The sequence below is a fragment of the Peromyscus maniculatus genome, chromosome 6 (genome assembly GCF_049852395.1).
Source record: "Peromyscus maniculatus bairdii isolate BWxNUB_F1_BW_parent chromosome 6, HU_Pman_BW_mat_3.1, whole genome shotgun sequence".
NCBI classification, from domain to species: domain Eukaryota; kingdom Metazoa; phylum Chordata; class Mammalia; order Rodentia; family Cricetidae; genus Peromyscus; species Peromyscus maniculatus.
Window position 1 is genome coordinate 57,013,505 of NC_134857.1, and position 22,343 is coordinate 57,035,847.

The following is a 22,343-nucleotide window of genomic DNA, read 5'->3' on the forward strand; positions in this document are numbered from 1 at the left end:
GATGAAAAATGTTCAATATCCTCTATAGTCAGAGATATTTAAAATAAAATTACATTCAAATTTTGACTTACACTAGTCCGAATGGCTGTCCATTAAGAAAAAGTAAATGCTGGTGCCATTGCAGGGAAAGCAGGAACTCTAGATGGGGCTAGTGGGAATTAAAGTATGTTTAAATACAATAGAAATGTGCCTAAAGATAGCAGAAATATTGAAAAAATTATAACTACCACATCAAACACAACAAAAGTTTGGGTATATGTACCAAGGATATTAATTCAGCATATAATTGAGATACTTGTACATCCTTGTTTGTTACATTTTTCAAAATCTCAAATATGTGACAACAGCCTAAATGTATAATGCATAAAAAAGGAACTGATAAAAAAGGGTAGTGTACTATAAATAGAGCTTATAGAGTCCTAAGGAAGAACATAATTATGTTGTTTGCAGGAACATGGATGCAACTGGAGAGCATAACATTAAGTGTAATGAGGCAGATACAGAAAGACAAATACTATTTGCTTTCTTCCTGTATTAGATTCAGTATTTGAGGTAGATACACGAAATCACTTATTTATGAGAAAGAAAGCTAGAAGCAAGACAGTATTGGAGAAACAATGGGAATAGCAGGAGGGAAGAGAAGGAGGAAGTTGGTTGAATATGCTCAAAGTACTTGACAGTCATGTATAAAATGAGGTTTTTGAAACCATCCACATATGAAATGACTATATAATAAAACTACATATGTATAAATAGAGAATTATATGAAGTTTTACATATAATATTATTTCAAAGTCACAGCATTGACTCCATTATTTTATAAATATAAATATATAATAAATTTATATATAAATTTATTTTTATTTTCAGTTATTTTACTAACAGTAATTAATTATTAATAATATATTGTTTTAGCATTTCTATTGCTGTGAAGAGATGCCATGACTATGGTAACTCTTATAAAGGAAAACATTTAATTGGGGCTGGCTTACAGTTTCAGAGCTTTAGTCCATTCATGGTAGTGGTGTACAGGCAGACATGGTGCTGGAGAAGAGGCTGAGAGTTCTACATCTGCAGGCAGCAGAAACAACTGTGTCACACTGGGCACAGCTTGAGCGTATAAAACCTTAAAGCCCACCTCCACAGTGACACACTTCTTCCAACAAGGCCACACCTACTTCAGCAAGGCCACACCTCCTAATAGTGCCATTCCCTATGGGCCAAGCATTCAAACACATGAGTTCGAATAGGAGCCATACCTATTCAAACCACCACCACCACCACCACCACCACCATTAACACACACACACACACACACACACACACACACACACACACACACACAAAATCTTGAGTTTGAAATTTTGGATTAATGTTTGTAACAACATATGAGTCTCTTTTCCTTTTTACTGGAACAAAATTTGGTTGGCGTTCATGTAATTCTATCTGTATGTATACATATACATATATATATATATATTTAATATTTGACATTTTATTTGAAACACTTTTTAAAATTTTTTAGATGAGATCTTGAATTTGTAAAGACAGTAAATTCTAAATCATAATTGGGAAGTTACATATTGTACAATATCTAATTTAAAACTTGAAAGTAAGCTAATTTTTTCAGGTTATATGGTAATCAATAAAGAGGATGCCAAGTTGATGGACAGGTTTGACTGGAGCAGCTTTTAAACAAAAGAAATTGTCAATATTAACATTAAAGTAAGATCAATTCTAACTGAAATTGAAGTAAGGTAGTTGAACAGTCTTTTATACCATTTTAGTAAGAGTTTTCTTTCTGTATCCTTAAATTTTTACCATTGCCAACACTTTATGATTAATATTGAGTCAAAATAAAATTTGGAACACATTATTGCTTGTATATTTAGATTAAATGAAATGAGAATTAGAGAGGCATGAATGACTATTATTCATTAGCCATTTATTTATCTGTAACATATGTATGGGTTTCTTAGATAAACTTGTACACAGAGAATTATTATGACTTTGATAGATAATTTCTAAAAGTATATTTTTAGGTATATGTATAAAAGACATTTAACTATTGCTAATGATAAGTTATTGTGGCAAAGATTTTGACATATTTATGTTTTCATTTCAGCAGGAAAAAAGTCAAGAAAGCTCAAGAATCAAAGGTAAGAAATAAATATTTTAAAATTACCTCTCAAAGATAAAGAAAAATCATGTGATACCATCTTGTAAATACAGTTAAAATAAGGACAATTCACAATCTGCAATGTAATTTTAAAACCATTTGAATATCTGATGATTGTGTGGCCAGTAGACTTCTCTGTTGAAATAGTCTTTATTTTGTAGGATGCTCTGATGATCTCAATATAAGTTTTTACTTCTCTATGTTGTCCAGATGAAAATCTTGCCTCAACCATTGTCCCTACTTAGCATTCTGTCATATCTATAAATTGACAAGTGACAAGTTTTAAAATACATGCTATAGAGAACTCAACATTTAGCCATTGTTATCTTACTTGACTTATACATAAAATACTGAAGCCGGGCAGTGGTGGCACACGCCTTTAATCCCAGCACTCGGGAGGCAGAGGCAGGCAGATTTCTGTGAGTTCGAGGCCAGCCTGGTCTCCAAAGCGAGTTCCAGGAAAGGCACAAAGCTACACAGAGAAACCCTGTCTCAAAAAACCAAAAATAAAAAAATAAAATACTGAAGATATTTGTTTATGTATTTAAATTGGTAACAACATAGAATGAAATATCTCTAGTAAGAAAAAGAAGATTTCCCTATAGAAGCATTCTTAGTTTTGAAGTTTATTTTTTGATACAAGAAGTCACTCTTTATGGTTGTAGTTTTTAACAAAATAATTCTTACTGATAATAATGAGGAAAAATACAGAATTTTCTTGGCTTAATTTTTATGGCTTCTCCATTTATGTGTTGATCTTTATTTTATATTTGGGATTTCCTGTGTACTTCTACATTCTCTAAAGCATCCCAATCCAAGCATGACCATGGAGGAAAATACAAGCATAGTGTTTCTTTCCATATTTCTTGTATAGGAAGATTTTTTTCAGAGATATAGAAATTTAAAATTGATAGTCATGCAAGCTGGCCTGTGCTCCTGACATGGTAGAAGATAGCCATACTCCTTAGTATCTTTATACAATGATGCTTCTTTAAAAACTCTTTAAATTATGAATTGATTCTATATGTGTGGGTGTTTTGCTTGCATGCATGTCTATGCACTATGGAGGCAGTGCTAGTATAGCTAGTACTCCTGGATGACAGAAGGTCTCAGATCCCTTGTCACTGGATGCAGAGGTAGTTGTAAGCCACCATGTGGGTTCTGGAATCTAACCAGGGGCTCTGGAAGAGCAACAGCTCTCAAGGCCAAAGTTCATTTTAAATAACACTTCCAAATACACTTCCACTTAGAAAGTTTTCAACAACTTGCTACTCCTACAATAATTTCCACATAGGTCTACTGTAACAAGGAGTAAAAATGGTGTGTTTGTGTGTGTGTGTGTGTGTGTGTGTGTGTGTGTGTGTGTGTGTGTGTGTATGATACATTCTGTTCAAATGGATTACATAAGATTGTCAATTGAGGAGTTTCCAAGCTAATTAATTTAATTCTTAGAAATAGAAAATATGGAATATTTTGTATGTGAAATTATTACACATATTTAACTTCCAAACACTATTATATTTAAGGCTCACACTTTTGTGTTGCAAATAAGAATTTCTGTTCCAAGATGTGCTGTCTGATATTTATTCAAATGACATGAATTTCTAGCATACTGATTGCACATCTTCTCGCCCCAGTGTATCATGTTAACATTAAATCATATTTGTAACTCTGTTGTTGAAGCAGAAATAAGTTTAGTGAAACATTCTTCTTGATGTTTTATTACCCTGGACATATAAATCATACCATCTCAAGTAGAAATTATGTTTTGCAAGCATTGTCTGGGAACATGTTTTAGCAATACAATAAAATTTTGAGATGATGTTTGCCAGCTCTTCCCCTGTTCTTAATTCGTATATGATTCAAAACTAACACACACAGGATGTTTTTATTTTTAAATTACTGACTTGTATGTAAATAAGAGGTGAATTCTGATACTAGAAATTGCTTATTTCACCTAGAAAGGATTGCTGATTCCTTGGCTGTGGGAATAATGTCATCTGCTGAAGGTTAGGTTTTATGGGGTCAATACAAAATAAAACAAATACAAACAACACAGCATGGAGCTAACACTTTTCATGTGCTCATAAACAATTTTGAAAATTAAATAATTTATGTTTCGTACAAACTAATCATTGAAATTTATCTTAATAATTTTTATAGCATTTTCATCCAGTAGTTCTCTGGACTTCCTAATTAACCACTAATCTCATTTATCCAAATACGTTTATCATATAGAATTAAGTCCAGTTGAGGGCTTTAATCTAATTTGCTGCTATGGTGCTTAGTTTTGCTCATAACAACATCCCCAAATTAATGATTCTAGCTTAATATTTCCAGTGATCTTTAATAAACAAATTACAAAGTATTCCAATGAAACTTGATTTCTACTTTATTCATGTACACAGTAGTAAATTTTAAAATGCTTGTAAACGTATAACTGTATTACATGTTTATATTTGTAGAATATGATCTTTTTTTGAAATATGAAATATAATATCTTTATATGTTATAAAATTATGTTTTGTGTAATTTAATGGACAAAACACATTCCTTTACATTTTAAATAGCTTTAATTTATAAATTTCCTATATTTAATGAGTCAGGGGTGACTCTGTATTGGATTTCTAATTTTGGAGGTTAACAATTACTTAAGATAGTCTTTCGTGCTTGGGGTTGCACTGAAGGTCACAGTAAGGAAATCAAGACGGTGCTATAGGTTTGGAAGGATTAATGCTGCATCAAACAATCTCTAACATGCTTTCACAGGGATGTTATGTACACATTAGCATATCATCGAAATCCATTAAGTTTTGTAAAAATACTATTAGGAAATAATTAATTTTGAAGATTATTTGAAAATACGCAATACAACAAATTAGTTAAGATATGCAAATATTTCTCAAAGAAGTACAATAATGTTTTCATAGAACATAGTGGTGAAACAACATTTTGATTAAGATTTAAATAATTTTTGAATCACAAATAACTTAACATTTGTACCAACTTGACACATTTTAAGTTGCTCACATAGTTGAAAACACCTGTTGAAATTATCTAAGGATAGTTTGCAAGTGCTTATATGTTGAAGAAATTTTGAATATTATCTTCAGTTTTGTTCTGTAAATGAAAGACAAAATATCATCCACCATGTGATCCTGTGGGTCTCCGCACAAGCTACTTTCCTCCTATTTTTAAATGAACAACTGTGTTCTCCTTGAGGAATAATAGAAAGAAAAGATGTATATCTTCTGATACTAGATATATTTTGGTTAATCTAATATCCTACAGTAAAGAGAAAGCAACCCTTAAGTTACTTTCCCCATAGGTGCAATTGTTTGTTATGTTCTTACTAAATCTCAGACACAGGGTTGAACTCTTTGTTCATACGACATCAGTTTAATTTTCAATGAAATAAATTAGATAAGATATAGTGATAAAAATGATAAAGTATTGAAAAATCACACCAAAAGTAAATAATTTGTCTCAATATCATGTGTTTTATTTTAAATAAATCACACTTTAACCAATCATTAGTTGTTGATTGAGAAATTAGCAATGTTTAACTAGAAATGTTTTTTCTATATTCAGAATTTGAAGATATGAATATTACTATTTTCTGTTATTTTTCCTTAATGTAAGAGTTACAAATATTGTCCAACTTTCAATTCATATATATTCTGCTAAGTACTTGGTAACTTTTTAAATGAAAACATACACTATACTGAGTAGGTTGTATCTGTATATTTAGAAACACACATATGTATATATGTAACAATAATTAATGAAAATAAAAAGGCCATATTTGAAAGAGAAGAAGGAAAGATATATGAAATGATTTGAAGGGATAAAAAAGAAGGCAGAAATGATGAATTTACAATTAAAAAAATACTATTTTAAAATGAGAGTGGGGAAATGCAGCATAATCCTCTCCTTTTTTTTTTCTTTTCTTTTCTTTTACAATACAATTCAGTTCTACATATCAGCCAGGAATTCCCTTGTTCTCCCCCCTCCCGCCCCTTCCCATTCCCCCCTGCCCATCCCCCATTCTCACTTCCTCCAGGGCAAAGCCTCCCCCAGGACTGAGATCAACCTGGTAGACTCAGTCCAGGCAGGTCCAGCCCCCTCCTCCCAGGCCGAGCCAAGCGTCCCTGCATAAGTCCCAGGTTTCAAACAGCCAACTCATGCAATGAGCACAGGACCTGGTCCCACTGCCTGAATGCCTCCCAAACAGATCAAGCCAATCAACTGTCTCACCCATTCAGAGGGCCTGATCCAGTTGGGGGCCCCATGAACAGCCTGGACTTGAGTGGGGGTAATGAAGGGTGAGGGTCAAGGGAAACAGAGCTTAGGGGAGCGCGAGATCTCAGCTAGATCAAGAACAGAGAGGGAGAACAAGGAATAGGAGACCATGGTAAATGAAGAACACATGAGAATAGGAAGAAGCAAAATGCTAAATAGGCCCACAGAAATCCACAAAGATACCCCCACAACAGACTGCTGGCAATGGTCGAGAGACAGCCCAAACTGATCTACTCTGGTCATGGGATGGCCAAACACCCTAATTGTCGTGCTAGAAACCCCATCCAACGACTGAGGGATCTGGATGCAGAGATCCATGGCTAGGCCCCGGGTGGGGCGCTGGGAGTCTAATTACCAAGAAAGAGGAGGGTTTATATGAGCGAGAATTGTTGAAACCAAGGTTGGATAAAGCACAGGGACAAATAGCCAAACGAATGGAAACACATTAGGTCCTGTTCTGACAAACTATATCGTGTGGTCCTTGAGAAGTAATTTAACCGGTCTAAGTACAATTCATTTTTTATGGTAAATAGTACGATTGATTTCATGGTAATAAAAAGATCGACACATCTGAAATTTTAAATCTTATGATTCAATAAGAGCCTTAGATAATTTTATTATGATAAACATCCATCTTCCAAAACATTGCAATTCCCAGTACATTCTCTATTAGTTGCTTCTTTTGATTACAAGAAAATATCTCACAACAACACCTGAAGGGCTTATTTTGGCTTACAGGTGGACAGTAAATCTATTATGGTTAGGACGGCACGGTGACTGAAGTGTAAGGTCACTGATCACATTCCATTCCCAGTCAGCAAGCAGAGGGAGATGAATGTTGATATGCAGCTTGTTTTCTCCTTTTCTAGGATCCAAGCCCATTTACTTTAATAATTCTTCACAAACATGTCCAGAAGCTTGCAACATTTGTGATTTTAGATCCTGTCAAGTTAATACTGATACAAAAATTTTAAAAAAAGAGCATAATAGGATGGGAGATGTTGAGGAACCAGACCCCGAATAACTAATTATATTTTCTCAATAATTTAATGCTTCATATGAAATGAAATGGAAATTTTAGATATTTAAATCAGAATTTTCATGATTCAATACATTTTAAACAATACACTAACATATCAATGTTGACTTTTCCTTTAAAAGCATCTCTTTCTATGGACTTTTAAAAAAGAAGCGAAATGACTTCCAGCAGAGACTTTAAAAAGTGTATATTGTATTTCTTCACATAGCTAATATTTCAATAAGACACCTAAACTGTATTTGATATTTCATGTATTTAGTGTGAAGAAATCATTTCTCTTGCAATTAATAATTTTATGAAAGAAAAAATACTGAAATGGTCATGCGGCTGAATATTTGAATTTTGTTTTGTACAAGAGTCTCTGTTTTATAGGTCAAAGAGAAAATTCTATGGTCCATTACACATTTTGCTTTCCTTTTTTGCTTTGACACTTCAGGCACATTAAGCATGACATTTTACTTCATTAAAAGGAGTTTATTATCTTGCAATTTTGGAATATGTATCTATTATTTCTTTCCCAAGAACTTAACATTTAATATCAATTTTAAATGTTTTATGAGGTAGATATCTGAGCTTCTTTGAAATAAAGAGAATTATACTAAAAGGTGATATTTTACTTAGTTTTTTTCTCTGCTGTTAATTAAAGATCTCTTGTCCTGCTATGGCAACTTAGGTAACTTATGATTCAGTTTATCAAATATGTAATAATTGTCCTTTATAAATTATGATACATTCCCATTTTACTGCTTTATGTGGATATTTTAAAGTCTTACATAATATGCATAGTGACCACACTCATACATTATACTAAAATGATAACTTTCTAAAATTACTGGTACATGAATCCCAATGCAAAAGAAAAAATACAGATGTGATTCAAATATGCATCATAACATTGTAAGATCTCTCCATACTCATATAGTGTTGCTTACCTTTGCCTAAATACATATTTCATGTATTTAATTGAGTCAAGGATCCCCTTCCTTATCACCCTCCTTTCAGGAAATTTCAATCATGGTTCGCAGCATTAGAGTTATTAGACTCGCATTTGAAGAAGAGCTGATTTATGCTACATTAATCAATTATTTATCCTTTCATGAAGCTCACTGTATTATCTCTTCTCACTGTTAATGTTAATATACCAAAGGCTGCTGGCCTAAGGATTAAATCAAGTAAAGCATTTATTTTTTGACCCATTGAATAAATGAAATGCTCTTAGATTATATGAGTGATTACTCATACGTTATTCAATGTGTCATTTACACTAATTTTTAATACATCCATGTTTGATGGTTGATCTTGATTGTCAACTTGACTGAATTTAGAATCATCTAGAAATCATAACTATGGTGACTCTGTGGGGATGCCAGAGAGGAGTAACTGAAGTGACAAGCTGGCCCTGACTATGGGTGGTAACTTCCAACAGGCAGCACTGATAGAGCAGGGTCCAAGGGATCCCTATGCTGTGTGCATAGATCTGCCTTTGCCTCGCCTTTCTGAGCAGAAGACTCCAGCTTCTTTAGCCTCATAGTATGGACTTAATATCAGCAAGTCTATGGGCCTGTGGGGCTATTACGGCTGGATCTAGACTAATGAAGTATTGAGCTACTTGGACTGAACAATTACTGGATTTTCAACATCTTTGGCACACAGATGATTACTATGAATTACCCAGCTCTATTATGTAAGCTAATCCAATAATCTCTTTTTATAGTATATGTTTTTGAGTGCTTTATTTATAAGTTTTTAGAGAATCCTGTTTAATATACGATGGTAGAAACATACTTATGACAAAGGCCTCAATTCATAAACACACAAACATGAAAGATCAAGTCATAATAACTTTTATATTTTTTCATGATTTTAATTATTTTGTCTTACATTTGTACAGATCTAGTCTACTAATGATGAGTAGGCCTGAAGTGCCCTGTCATGACTGTTTGGACTAACTACTTCTATGTCAACATAAAAACACAGTTATCGCAGCAAAGTGAATAAGAGATAGTTTGTTCAGGCCCAAAATATGATTGACCATGGCCCAGCAATATATTATGCCAAATGACGCCCTTTTCTCTTTAGTTTCTTTTGTCAGGGAATTTTATCACAGCAAAAGAAAGCAAAACTATGACACTGGCAGTAAAGATGAGGTTCTCTTATCAGAGAAAAGATCCATTTCATTAACTGTGGCTGAACAGAGAGATGAAAAGTGGGATAGCCAATGCCTCACCATCTTGCCACACTCAGTTCAGGAAGCTCAAATTTTAAATGAATAGGAAGCATACCTGTATAAGAATGATATATACTGACAAGTAACCTTTATTGACAATCTATCTGAAACTGACCATTGTTAACATTTTTATATCTGAAATCAGAAATTTCTATATTTTGAATATCAATTATTCTCCAGATGACCATGAGTTAAAAGCTTGGTCCTAAGAGTGATGCTAATGAAATGTATGTCTTCAAACTAGTGGGATGTATTTAGGAAAGTGGAGGCATGCCATCAAAGAAAATTATAGAATCCTATCACTTCATATTTTCTTCTCCTTTCTAGGTTAGTATCTCTCCACCACTTTCCTGTCATGATATGTGCCCTCACTCTAGTTCAAAATCTAGTGACTTATCTATCACTCACAACTGTAATCTACAAAAGTATAAGCCAAAACACTCCCATTTACTTTGTAAGTTGATTTTATCAGTAATTTTATTATAAAAATAGAAATCTCCTGGAACTGTAATCTGCACCTCTGCATTTTGATTGTTCTTGGTTTATTCCAATGACCTTCATCCTAAGTCTCTGAAGAAGAAATCAAAAAAGATATCAGAAAATGGAAAGATCTCCCATGCTCATGGACAGGTAGGATTAACATGATAAAAACGTCAATCTTACCAAAAGCAATATACAGATTCAATGAAATCCCCATCAAAATCCCAACACAATTCTTCTCAGACTTGGAAAGAATAATACTCAATTTGATATGGAAAAACAAGGAGCCCAGGATAGCTAAAAGAATCCTGTATAATAAAGCAACCTCTGGAGGCATCACGATCCCTGACCTCAAGCTCTAGTATAGAGCTATAATAATAAAAACAGCCTGGTACTGGCATAAAAACCAATCTGTGGACCAATGGAATCGAATTGAAGACCTTGATATTAACACACACACACATGAACACTTGATTTTTGACAAAGAATTCAAAGCTGTACAATGAAAAAAAAGAAAGCATCTTCAACAAATGGTGCTGGCATAACTGGATGTCAAGATTGCATGTAGAGGGCTGGAGCGATAGCTCAGAGGTTAAGAGCACTGGCTCCTCTTCCAGAGGTCCTGAGTTCAATTCCCAGCAACCACATGGTAGCTCACAGCCATCTAAAATTCAATCTGGTGCCCTCTTCTGACATGTAGGCAGAACACTGTATACATAATAAATAATAAATCTAAAAAAAAAAAGATTGCATGTAGAAGATTGCAAAAAGATCTGTATCTGTCACCATGCACAAAACTCAAGTCCAAGTGGATCAAAGAACTAACATAAATCCAGCTACACTGAACCTGATATAAAAGAAAGTAGAAAATAGTCTTTAACACATTGGCACAGGAGACTACTTCCTAAATATAACACCAGTGGCACAGACACTGAGAGCAACAATTAATAAATGGGACCTCCTGAAATTGAGAAGCTTTTGTTGGGCAAAGGACACGGACAATAAGACAAAACCAAACGACAGCTACAGAATGGGAAAAGATATTTACCAACTGCACACCTGACAGAGGACTGATCTCCAAATATATTAAAAATTTCAAGAAACTGGACATCAAAATACCAAACAATCCAATTAAAAAATGGACTACATAGTTAAACAGACTATTCTCAACAAAAGAATTTCAAAGGGTTGAAAGACATTTAAGGAATTGCTCAACATCTTTAGTCATCAGGGAAGTGCAAATCAAAATGACTCTGAGATACCATCTTATACCTGTCAGAATGGCTATGATCAAAAACTCAAAAACACTGATAACATCTTATGTTGGAGAGGATATGGTGCAAGGGGAACTCCTCCACTGTTTGTACCGGATTGCAAACCAGTACAGGCACTTTGGAAATCAATATGGCAGTTTCTCAGAAAATTGGGAATTCATCTATCTCAAGTCGTAGATATACCACCCTTGGGCATATACCCAAGGAGTGTTCAATCATACCACAAAGACACATGCTCAACTATGTTCATAACAGCATTATTCATAATAGCCAGAACCTGGAAAAGACCTAGATGCCCCTCAATCAAAGAATGGATAAAGAAAATGTGGCACATATACACAATGGAGTACTACTCAGCAGTAAAAAAACAATGACATCATGAAATTTGCAGGCAAATGGATGGAACTAGAAAATATTCTGAATTCTGAGGTAACCCAGACCCAGAAGGACAAATATGTTATGTACTCACTCTTAAGTGGATATTAGATGTAAAGTCAAGGATAACCTACAGCCTCAGAGAAGCTAGCTAACAAATAGGACCCTAAGAGGGACACATGAATCACTCTGTGAAGGAGAAATAGCTGAGATCTCCATTTTTGTAACTGTTTAAATGTGAGTTGACCAAGGATGACACCAATAGATATTCCAAAGTGAATGGGGGAAAGCCCAGGATGCCTCAACCTGCATAAAGAACTATCCACAATTAAAGAATGCTGAGAGTTGGAGAAATTGTATTCTTCAGGGAAGAGCATAGCAACTGAGATTGTTTATTCAATGCTGAATTGCCATCCCTGAAAACATACAAGTGCCATTAGAAAGATTGAGAAGGTTATATTGGGAAAACATATGTATGTAAATGTCCATATAGGTATGTAATAACAGTCAATGTGAAGGGAGGACATGACTTTGAAAGAGAACAAGGAGACTATAAGGGGGAGGAAAGGAAGGGAGAAATGATGTAATGATGATTTCAAAAGTTAAAAAAGAAATCTAGCACACATATTTTTATAGATCCTCAAAAGCACTCATGTTTTTAAAAACTTGGTATAGGCTTTGAGATGGAATCAGTTAACTGTTTCTAAGAGCAGTTAGCATGCTGTCCTTTTCACAGGCTTTTCAGTCTCAGAAACTAGAAACCACTTGTCATGGAGTTCTTTGGAGCTGGCCTTCCTGGTGTGGTTTAAGTTTCCCTTGTCAGAGTCATACTAGCAGGGTATTTTATGGAGTGGCCACATGGAATAAAAACACGTTTTAGTGGAACAGTTGTTTTCTTTTCAGAGGCAGTGATAAGTCAGAGTAGACCTGGAAGCTAGCATGTAAGAGGGCAGATTGTTTGTTTAGTCAGTCCTTGTAATGCCGAGATAGCAGGACTTCAAAAGGATACTTTTGTAGTGGCTCTCCAGTCAGATTTTTAACCCACCCATATTTGTTATTTTCTATACCCATTAGTAAATGTCTTCTACATCAATTAAGTAGTGTAAATGCTATTGGTTATAGTTCAGGGCTTTAATCAAATCATAAATCCATTCTAGGACAATAACTAGACATGACCCAGAAGGGACAAAAGAAAGGATGAAGTAATGGCAATAATTGAATTTTCCTAATACGATGTGGACAGCCCTGAGACCATATCCACACAAACACCAAAAATGGACTTTGTGTGTGTGTGTGTGTGTGTATGTGTGTGTGTGTGTGTGTGTGTTCTTTATTTTTTTTCTGCTTCCACTCAGTTCTCAAATAAATCACACACTGAGGCTTATTCTTAATTATAAATGCCCTTGACCTTAACTTGACTTTTTTTTTGTCAGCTTTCCTTAACTTAAATTATCCCTTGTACTTTTTGCCTCTGGCTTTTCCTATTCACTATTTCTGTATACCTTTTCCTTCCTACTCTGTGGCTTGCTGTGATGCTGGGTGGCTGGCCTATGGAGTCCTCCTCCTTCTCTGGTTTTTCATCTCTCTTCTTCCAGATTTCTCCTTCTATGTATTCTCTTTGCCTGCCAACCCTGCCTATCCTTTCTCCTGCCTCTCCACTGGCCATTCAGCTTTTTATTAGACCATCAGGTGTTTTAGACAGGCACAGTAACACAGCTTCACAGAGTTAAACAAATGCAACATTAACAAAAGTAACACATCTTAAAATAATATTCTACTACAGTGTGTGTGTGTGTGTGTGTGTGTGTGTGTGTGTGTGTGTGTGTGTGTTTGTGAGACATGAAAAGGTTTGAGGGGCTACCTGGGAGGGCCAAAATAAAGAAAGGGAATGAATAATGTGATATAATTCTCTTTTACTTCAACTGTATTCAAATAAAAAATAAATAAACTGGAATTTCTTGGTCATTGGGGAAGACTTCAGGAAGCAAGCTCACCAACATGACCCCTGTAGATAATCAGTAGCATGTTCAGATTTTAGGTACGTGATAGAATAAGATCGGTCAATTCAGCATTGGGACATAATGTAAGAAATTATTAAGTCAGATAAAATAGTGGTTCATAAATGTCTCCCTTTCAAACTTAAAAGCTAAATGTCAGCTGTGTTTAAATATAGCAATGGTTACCAGAATGCAGTAATCATCCAAAGACAAAAAAATCTGCTTTGATGAATCTTAGGTTATTGATTCTTAAACATGTGTCTACAACACAGAGCCACTAAACTGCTTAGAAGATCAGGCAGGATTTTTTATACACTGTGATAACCATGAGCAATCTCTTTATTTTATCTTACAATTCTTCTCAGAATCAAATAAATTTTCTAATTTTCATGATTCCCATAAATCCACAAAGGACTCCATGCCACACATAGGCCATGTTTATTATTTATTTTATTATCTCAGCAGAATTAGCAGAAAGGTCCTGAATAGTGCCTGAGAACATGCAGCAACCTAACTCTGAATTACTTCCGAAGATATCATGATTTCTGGACTTTCAATACAGTAAATGTTCTGCAATGACTGTAAGATTTGTTATTTTCCCATGAGTAACTCAGGATATTATCTTTTAAGTTTTAATCACTGCTTCTTAAACTTTTTTTCTATAAAAGTTTTGGCATAGAGAATATTTGTAATATACATTTGTTTTAATAAAATGCCCACAAATAAAATATATTTGGTTGAATATAAGTAATGTATTTTCTAAATAATATCCATTAATGCAGTCATGGTGTTTTTATTTGTGGTGATGAAGATGAAAGTCAAAGCCTTTTATATGGTAACCAAGCATTTTAATGCTGAGTTACATTCCTAGTCCAATGCAGGTACGGCACTGAGTGATGACTTGTGATTTGCCTTCTTGTCTTCTTTTTTTTCCCAAAACATATTGTGAAGACTATTTATCAATAGCTTACCACATATCAAAAACTTATTCTCCATCTTATTAAATCTTCTCAGAAAGCTGCTAGAAATAGAGGAGATTTTTAAATATCTGTTTCTAATCCCTGAAATGAAAGGATATTACCTAGTGTTCCCAGTGGTAGTTTCATAGTTCTCACTCTAATCGTTAAGTACTTAATCCATTTTAGGTAACTTCTTTTAAGTGACAAGAGACAAGAGTCTATTTCTATTCTTGCCCATGCGATGTCCAATTTTCTCAGCATCATTTGCTGAAAAGACTGTGTTCTGCAACCTGTGTTTGCTTCATATTTCTGAAACACCAGTTGCTGAAAGGTATGTCAAGTTACTGCTAATCTTCTCTGTTTTATAACTGTAGTTTAGGAAAGAACAATGCTGTTTTGATACTCTTTAAGCTGGGTAGTTTATTTTTAACTCAAGTAATACCATGTTTCCAATTTGTTTTTTTCTCCAGACAGCTTTAGAACCTTGAACTGGTGTTATAATAGTGTTAGATAAATATAAATTTAAGGTTATTCTTCTTAGTGCCCTATATTATATTCTGAAATGTGGATAGGCACTACATTGAGATTGCAATTACTTTGAGTAGTGAGGACATAGGACACAAACAATACTGACTATAAACTGAACCTAAGCTATACCTGTCAGTGGCTATTAATTGCCAGTAGCTCTTCAACTAAAGGGTGGGAGTTCAACTAAAGGGTAGGAGTTCATGACCACCTCCTTTGTTTATCTATCTATCTATCTATCTATCTATCTATCTATCTATCTATCTATCTATCTATCTATCTATCTATCTATGCTAAAATTTTGTCTAGGTCCAGTCTTGTGTATTTTGCTATAACTACTGTGATTTCATATGTGCAAGTTACCTTTTAGGTCTAAAATGCTAAAACACTATTTCAATGTAGTTAAATACCATCTCTATCTCTTATAGTCTTTCACACCTTCTTTTGCAAAGTTTTGTAAGCTTTAGGAGAAGGGGGGATGATATAGTCATTCCATTTAGGACTGAGCCCTCCATAGTTTCATATCTTCTTCACGTTGACCTGGTATGGGTCTCTGTTTTAGCCATCACTGACTGCAACAAGAAGCTTCTCTGATGAAGTCTAAGAAATGCACTTACCTATCTCTATAGAAAGAAATCATTAGGATTGATTTAACACTGTGCTCATTTTGCAGAGTCGTGTGGTACTTGCTCTCCCCTAGGGTCTACGACCTATCTAGCAACAGTTTCTTGAACCTGAGAATGGTGTCACACATGACTACTGCATTATGTATCTGATCATAAATACAAGCAGAAATTGTTGGTTGCTAGCATAATGTTCATAACACTAATGCACCAGTGGTTATGTCTAAATTCTTAAAATGTTTTAAATGCTATATTCTGTAGGTCTTTGAAGTGTTTGAAGATTACCTATCTATCTGAAATATAACTCTCTATATCCAGAGAACCTATCTATCATGGCTAAGTTTGACTGTTAAGATGACTATTAAGTTGTATTTTTAATTATATATTACATTTTAAATGAGCTGCATAAACATAATGCCCTAAAATTAGAAATATATATAAAACTTTAAATTTGCATCAATAAACTAAAATCCATATTTTTTTTTTTTTTTGGTTTTTTGAGACAGGGTTTCTCTGTGTAGCTTTGCGCCTTTCCTTGAACTCACTCTGTCGACCAGACTGGCCTCGAACTCGCAGAGATCCTCCTGCCTCTGCCTCTCGAGTGCTGGGATTAAAGGTGTGCGCCACCACCGCCCGGCTAAAATCCATATTGATGTAAAATATTAAGATTAACAGTTGTTTTTTGGATTAAAGTAGATTTAATAATCTACCTTTTTGGAAAAAAAATTGATTATGATCAATAATAACTTGTAACCAATCCCCCTAAACAAAGACAAACATCCATAATCCATTTTGTATGAATGTGGACATAGTTATCTAGACTACCCCCTGTAGACTGAGGGTGTTATTAATCTTTTGGGGACCCTGAGAAAATTTAGGATTATGGTCAAGTCCTGACTGGATAGTCTATGAGGCTGGATCATCTCAGCCAGCCGCCTTGAAGCCTTTCTGGATATAGAACTAAGAGGAAACTGTAATAGAGGTATTCTAAAACATCAATCATCTGGGCCATCTGTTCTCATTGGAGACGTTTAAGGGGGTCTTCCTCTATCAAATCTGATTTTTCTTAACACAGAATGAATCCACAGCCTCTAATTATTTGTTGAAGTAAAAGCAGAACCTTTTCCCCAAAGCAACATCTCCTTAGACCTAAATTTTGAAATCAAGATACCTTTAAGATATATATATCTTGCTTTAGCTTAGCAGACCCTACAATCAAATGTCTCTCTGCAGTTAAAAATCCCAAAGACAATATAATAATATACAGTATCTAGACTCTGTGTATTTTGCATCTTTATGTGGATATTTTTTCATTACTCTATTTCTTTTTTAAGGACTTTATCCCTTTTCTTTTTTCTCCCAAGTCTATGTATATTTTTAAACATACTGTAACCTGTTTAGAGGTTTTGTTTTTGTTTTTGTTTTTTTCTTCTATCTGAATCTGTTTTATTGTGTATCTTTAATCCTTTTCTGACTGGGGGTTTTTAAATTGCTAAGCTTCATGGGTAGGACTGGCTGCTGGCTCCATCCTGCTCAGGCTTTCCAACATGGTGCAGGAACCAACATGTCATGCTTACCTCCCCAATTCTGAGAAGCAGTATTAAGGAGCATGCATGTATCTTTAAGCCCACAGGCAGTGGCTGGGGGAAGCCTCTTTGTACTGCAGCCCATGAGAGACCATGAGAGTAGGCCATGTTGCTGGTGAAGCCCACTGTGGCACATCTCTGTACCATTGCTTGTAGTGAGACCTGAACTAGGAAGCTGATCTTAGCTCCATTTTAAAATCTTTTTTTTAAGCTCTCAGGTTTTATGTGGAAATTCTTTCCACATGTCTGTGCGCTAATTGTAGATAGAAGTATTTCTGTGTCCTGCAGACACTTGGTCCCAAATAAACACATAGAGGCTTACATTACAGACTGTTTGCTCTATGGCTCAAGCTTATTATTAATTAGTGCTTTCATCTCAAATTAACCAATTTCTTTTAATCTATGTATTGTCACATGTCTTACTATTTTACCTGTGTTCTATTACATCCTGCTCCCCTGGTGGCTCACAGCATCTTTTCTACCCCACCTTTCTTTTCCCTGTATCTCTCTTGAATTTCCCATCTGGCTATAACCTGTATTGCCTTAGGCCAAAACAACTTCTTTTTTAACCAATGGTAGCAAAACATATTTATAGCATACAGAAAAAAAATATGTATAATACAACAAAATTAACTTTAAATTTGTGTCAATAAACTAAATCCATATTGATATAAAATATGTAAGTTTAACAGTTTTTTTTGATTAAAGACCATCCCACAGCACTGGTCCATGTCCCTGTTTTTGTTTCAAGCAACTTGCCTAATTGCAATAGGAAATTTTGACTATGGTTCTTCTTTTGAGATTTTTCCTTTTCTATTTTGTTTGTGTACCAGTAGTAAGAGACAGAAGGAGTGTTCTAAGTTGGATCTGCTGTTCATTTTTTTTAAATGTAATTGTCAGTATTTATGAATGTGAATCATCTCTTACTGTATGATGTTTATGATGAATGCATCCTCTCTTACATTTCCATTCATCTTCCCTCCTTGGGCAGTCAAAAATCAAATGGTTTCTTTAAAATTTACAGGTAATAGTTTAGTGTTCTTTGTCCAAATTCTACTATCTCTCACCAGCCACCAATTAGTTTTATTTATAATTTGCATTTATCCATAGGATTTTCTTTCTCTGATCCTAGTCAATTATGGGAGGAACTTTCTATAATATTAATTCACATGAGAAATCTGGATAAATCATTTATGTACTTATTTCTTATATGTTTAATGTATAATAAGGTTTTCTTGTGAAGTCCAAAGAAGATAGAGGATGTGAAAAGGTATGAAATGATAATTAACTTATCAACTGGAAGGTAATTGATGTTCAGTCAATGCCAATAAAATCTGAATCTAATTTCAGTTTATGACTATATGTGTTCTATATGTCTATATGCCTATTTATACTTATGTGACAAAAGCATAATTTTATATTTCTATAAAATTATACAAAAACAAAATCTGCTAAGAACAAGATAATATATTTCTACATACATGTTAAGATAAGTAAAATTACAAAACTGACTCTGGCATTTGAAGGCTATTATGTTTTATAATATATACACTATAACATGTTCAAAGAAGCACTCCACTTATAAATGGATAAAATCAAGCCATCCATTTCTATATTATTCTAAATATGCAGCAAATGCCATTTCCACAAATTATATAGAAAATTTATAGAAAAAAGTTATATAGAAAATATTTGGAAATAGTTTATGATGTATAAATAAATATTCTTCACTAAGATTGAGATGGCCATCTGCCAGCACATGGAGTACTTCAAGTACCAGCTGGAGGTCTTCCAGGAGCCTGTGTGTAACTGAACCAAGCTGTACAGGGAGAAAGTCATGAACAAATATGAGGAGGCAAGGCAAGAAGTGGCTGGATCAAGGCTGCACGTGGCATAGCTCTTGGAGTTCCTCCCTGAAAAACTCTAGCAGTGATTTGGTGTGAATAATATGCAGATATTCCATACTATCAGCAAGATGGTTTCTATTGCTGCTACATACTACATGTATTGTTTCATTGACTCTGACATGTAGGTCCCCAACTCTAAGTACCTTGAGACCAAATAGGGAAAGAACTTGGCTAGAATTTCATTGGTGGAAGCTGTTCCTAAGGCTAAGGAAAACAAAGCTATAACTCATTCCCCATCCACTGCCACTGCAAGCTTGTAGACCTCTCCAACTCTTCTCTGAAAGCAAAACAGACTCTTGGGCTCTAGCTCTTGCCTACCCCCACTCCTGCAGATCACTGTAGCACAGCCTGGGAGCCTGCTTCATATTTCCTTTCCTTTAGTCCCATCCTCAGCTCCTGTCCTACTCTCAGCTTTGAGTCAAGGGTCTTGCCCTTCTTCATGTCTGTACATCTCATCGTGCTCTCATACTGTCCTACACATTATTGCTGTGTACTTTATACAAACAACAAATATTGTCTGCCCAAGAAAGGAAGCTATGCAGGTACTAGATGCAGACAAAGGCCCCATAAAAACACAAAACTTGAAACCATAATATATATTTGCATATATATGTATATGCTAAGACATTTAAGGAAGAAAAATAGAATGATAAAAAGATGCCTGGATAAAGAATAACGAGACAAAGAACAACCAAAATTATCACTGAATTTGTTTTGTGTTGGCCATCTACTTTTGGGCATGGAGACTTAAGTGTACTTTGTATACTCAGTGAGACTCCATTGGAGAAGGCTAATTTTTCCTTTGAAAGTGCTTATCGATTGGAGCTAGCTTCTGGCTTGGGAATTGTAGCTTGTGTCCACTTTCCCTCTCAATTCTGGGACCCTACCTGGCTTAGACCAGTGCAGGTCCTGGCATGTTGCCATAGTTTCCCTGAGTTTGTATGAGTGTCAGTCAGTCATGCTTTGTTTAGAAGACTTTCTTCCCTTGGTTTTCTCCATTTTCACTGGCTTTCAATCTTTTCTCCTCTTCTGCAGGGTTCTCTGAGGCATGAGGGTAGGGATATGATAGAGACATCACATTTAGGAGGGAGTGTAATGAAATCTTTCACTTTCTGCACATTGTCCCATTGTGGCTCTCTGTTTTTGTTCCCATTTGCTGAAGGTAGAAGCTTCTCTGATGATAGCTGAACAAGTTACTCATCTATGAGCACATCAAAATGTTGTTAGGGGTCATTTTATTACTATGTTCCATTAGGCGTATTTTCCCATAGGTCCATTACCTGCCTAGTCTCAGGTTCTTGGCAACCTGAGCTGTCTCGGAGATGGGTTCCATTTCATGGAGTGGGTCTTAATTCCCATCAGATAGTGGCTGGTTCCTCCCTCAGAGCTTGTGCCTCTGTTACACTCATGCATGGTTCAGTCTGGTCACTGATGTAGATCTCAGGGATTGCAGCGGGGCTGCTCTTTACCTTTCTCCTTTGGAAGCTGCAGAGAATCTTTTATCAACACAAACTAGTCAGAGGGGTGAAGGCTCTGGGTAGGCAGGCACCAGATTGACTTCTTCATAGTCCGATGAGTTATGTAGATGCTGTCTGCAGCAATAGGGGAGAGTTGTTGATTACTGCTTCAACTGCTAAGGGACATAATGTCATTTACTTGAATTCTGATTGATTTTTCCTTTTTTAAATAAAGGAGCTGGGTGGTGGTGATGCACGCCTTTAATCATAGCACACGGGAGGCAGAGCCAGGCAGATTTCTGATTTTGAGGTCAGTCTGGTCTACAGAGCGAAATCCAGGACAGGCACCAAAACTACATAGGAAAACCCTGTCTTGAAAAACAAAAACAAAAAAAGCATTTGTAGATTTAAAAATCACTTTCAATGATGCTGTCATTGTATCTTAGAGGCCTCGCTAGGTTGCATTTTAATTTTCCTTGTAGTCTAAGCATTCAGAAGAATTTCTTCCTGATTTCTTCAATGTTCCATGAATCATTCAATGCTGTATTATTTAATCAGCAGGAGTCTGTGAATATTCTTTTGTTTATCTTATTGTTCAGTTTCATTTTATCACAATATAATCATATGTGACATACTATTTTTTACATTTTCCTAAGACTTACTTTGTACTATTATATGTAACCTATTTTATGAAAAGTACCATTGGCAGAATACAAGCATGTGTATTCAGGAGACTTAGGATAAAATATTCAGCAGCTACATGTTAGATTAATTAATTTTATGATGATAATTAATTGAGATACTTATCTATTTTTTTGCCAGGATGACCACTCTATCGAGTTGGGTATCCCAGTCACTCACTTTTTTTTTTAATTTATTTATTAAATTTAATTTTACATATCAGCCACAAATTCCCTTGTTCTCCCCCCTCATGCCTCCCCCTTGCCTTCCCCCCGAGCCTACCCACCCCCATTCCCATCTCCTCCAGGGCAAAGACTCCCCTGAGGATTGAGTTCAACCTGGTAGATTCAGTCCAGGCAGGTCCAGTCCCCTCCTCTCAGGATGAGCCAAGTGTCCCTGTATAAGCCCCAAGTTCCAAACAGCCAGTTCATGCACTGAGGACAGGACCCGGTCCCACTGTGTGGATGCCTCCCAAGCAGATCAAGCTAATCAACTGTCTCACCCATTCAGAGGGCCTGATCCAGTTGGGGGCTCCTCAGCTATTGGTTCATAGTTCATGTGTTTCTTTTCATTTGGATATTTGTCCCTGTGCTTTTTCCAACCTTGGTCTCAACAATTATCGCTCATACAAACCCTCTTCTTTCTCGCCAATTGGACTCCTGGAGCTCTACCTGTGGCCTGGGTGTGGATCTCTGCATCTGGTTCCCTCAGTCATTGGATGGGGTTTCTACC

The 22,343-nt window shown here is 35.3% G+C and overlaps 1 protein-coding gene across 4 annotated transcripts in view; it reads left to right on the top strand.

Annotated features, from left to right (window-relative positions):
* Fstl5 (follistatin like 5) overlaps positions 1-22,343 on the top strand; it is a 596,430-nt gene that overhangs the window by 127,722 nt on the left and 446,365 nt on the right. For 2 of the 4 annotated variants that reach the window (XM_006972666.3, XM_015990071.3), the window contains exon 3: positions 2,126-2,159. In XM_006972666.3, coding sequence (XP_006972728.1) covers positions 2,126-2,159 — 34 coding nt within the window. The remainder of the gene's footprint in view (positions 1-2,125; positions 2,160-22,343) is intronic. The other 2 variants (XM_006972669.4, XM_006972668.4) reach the window with 1 other exon arrangement.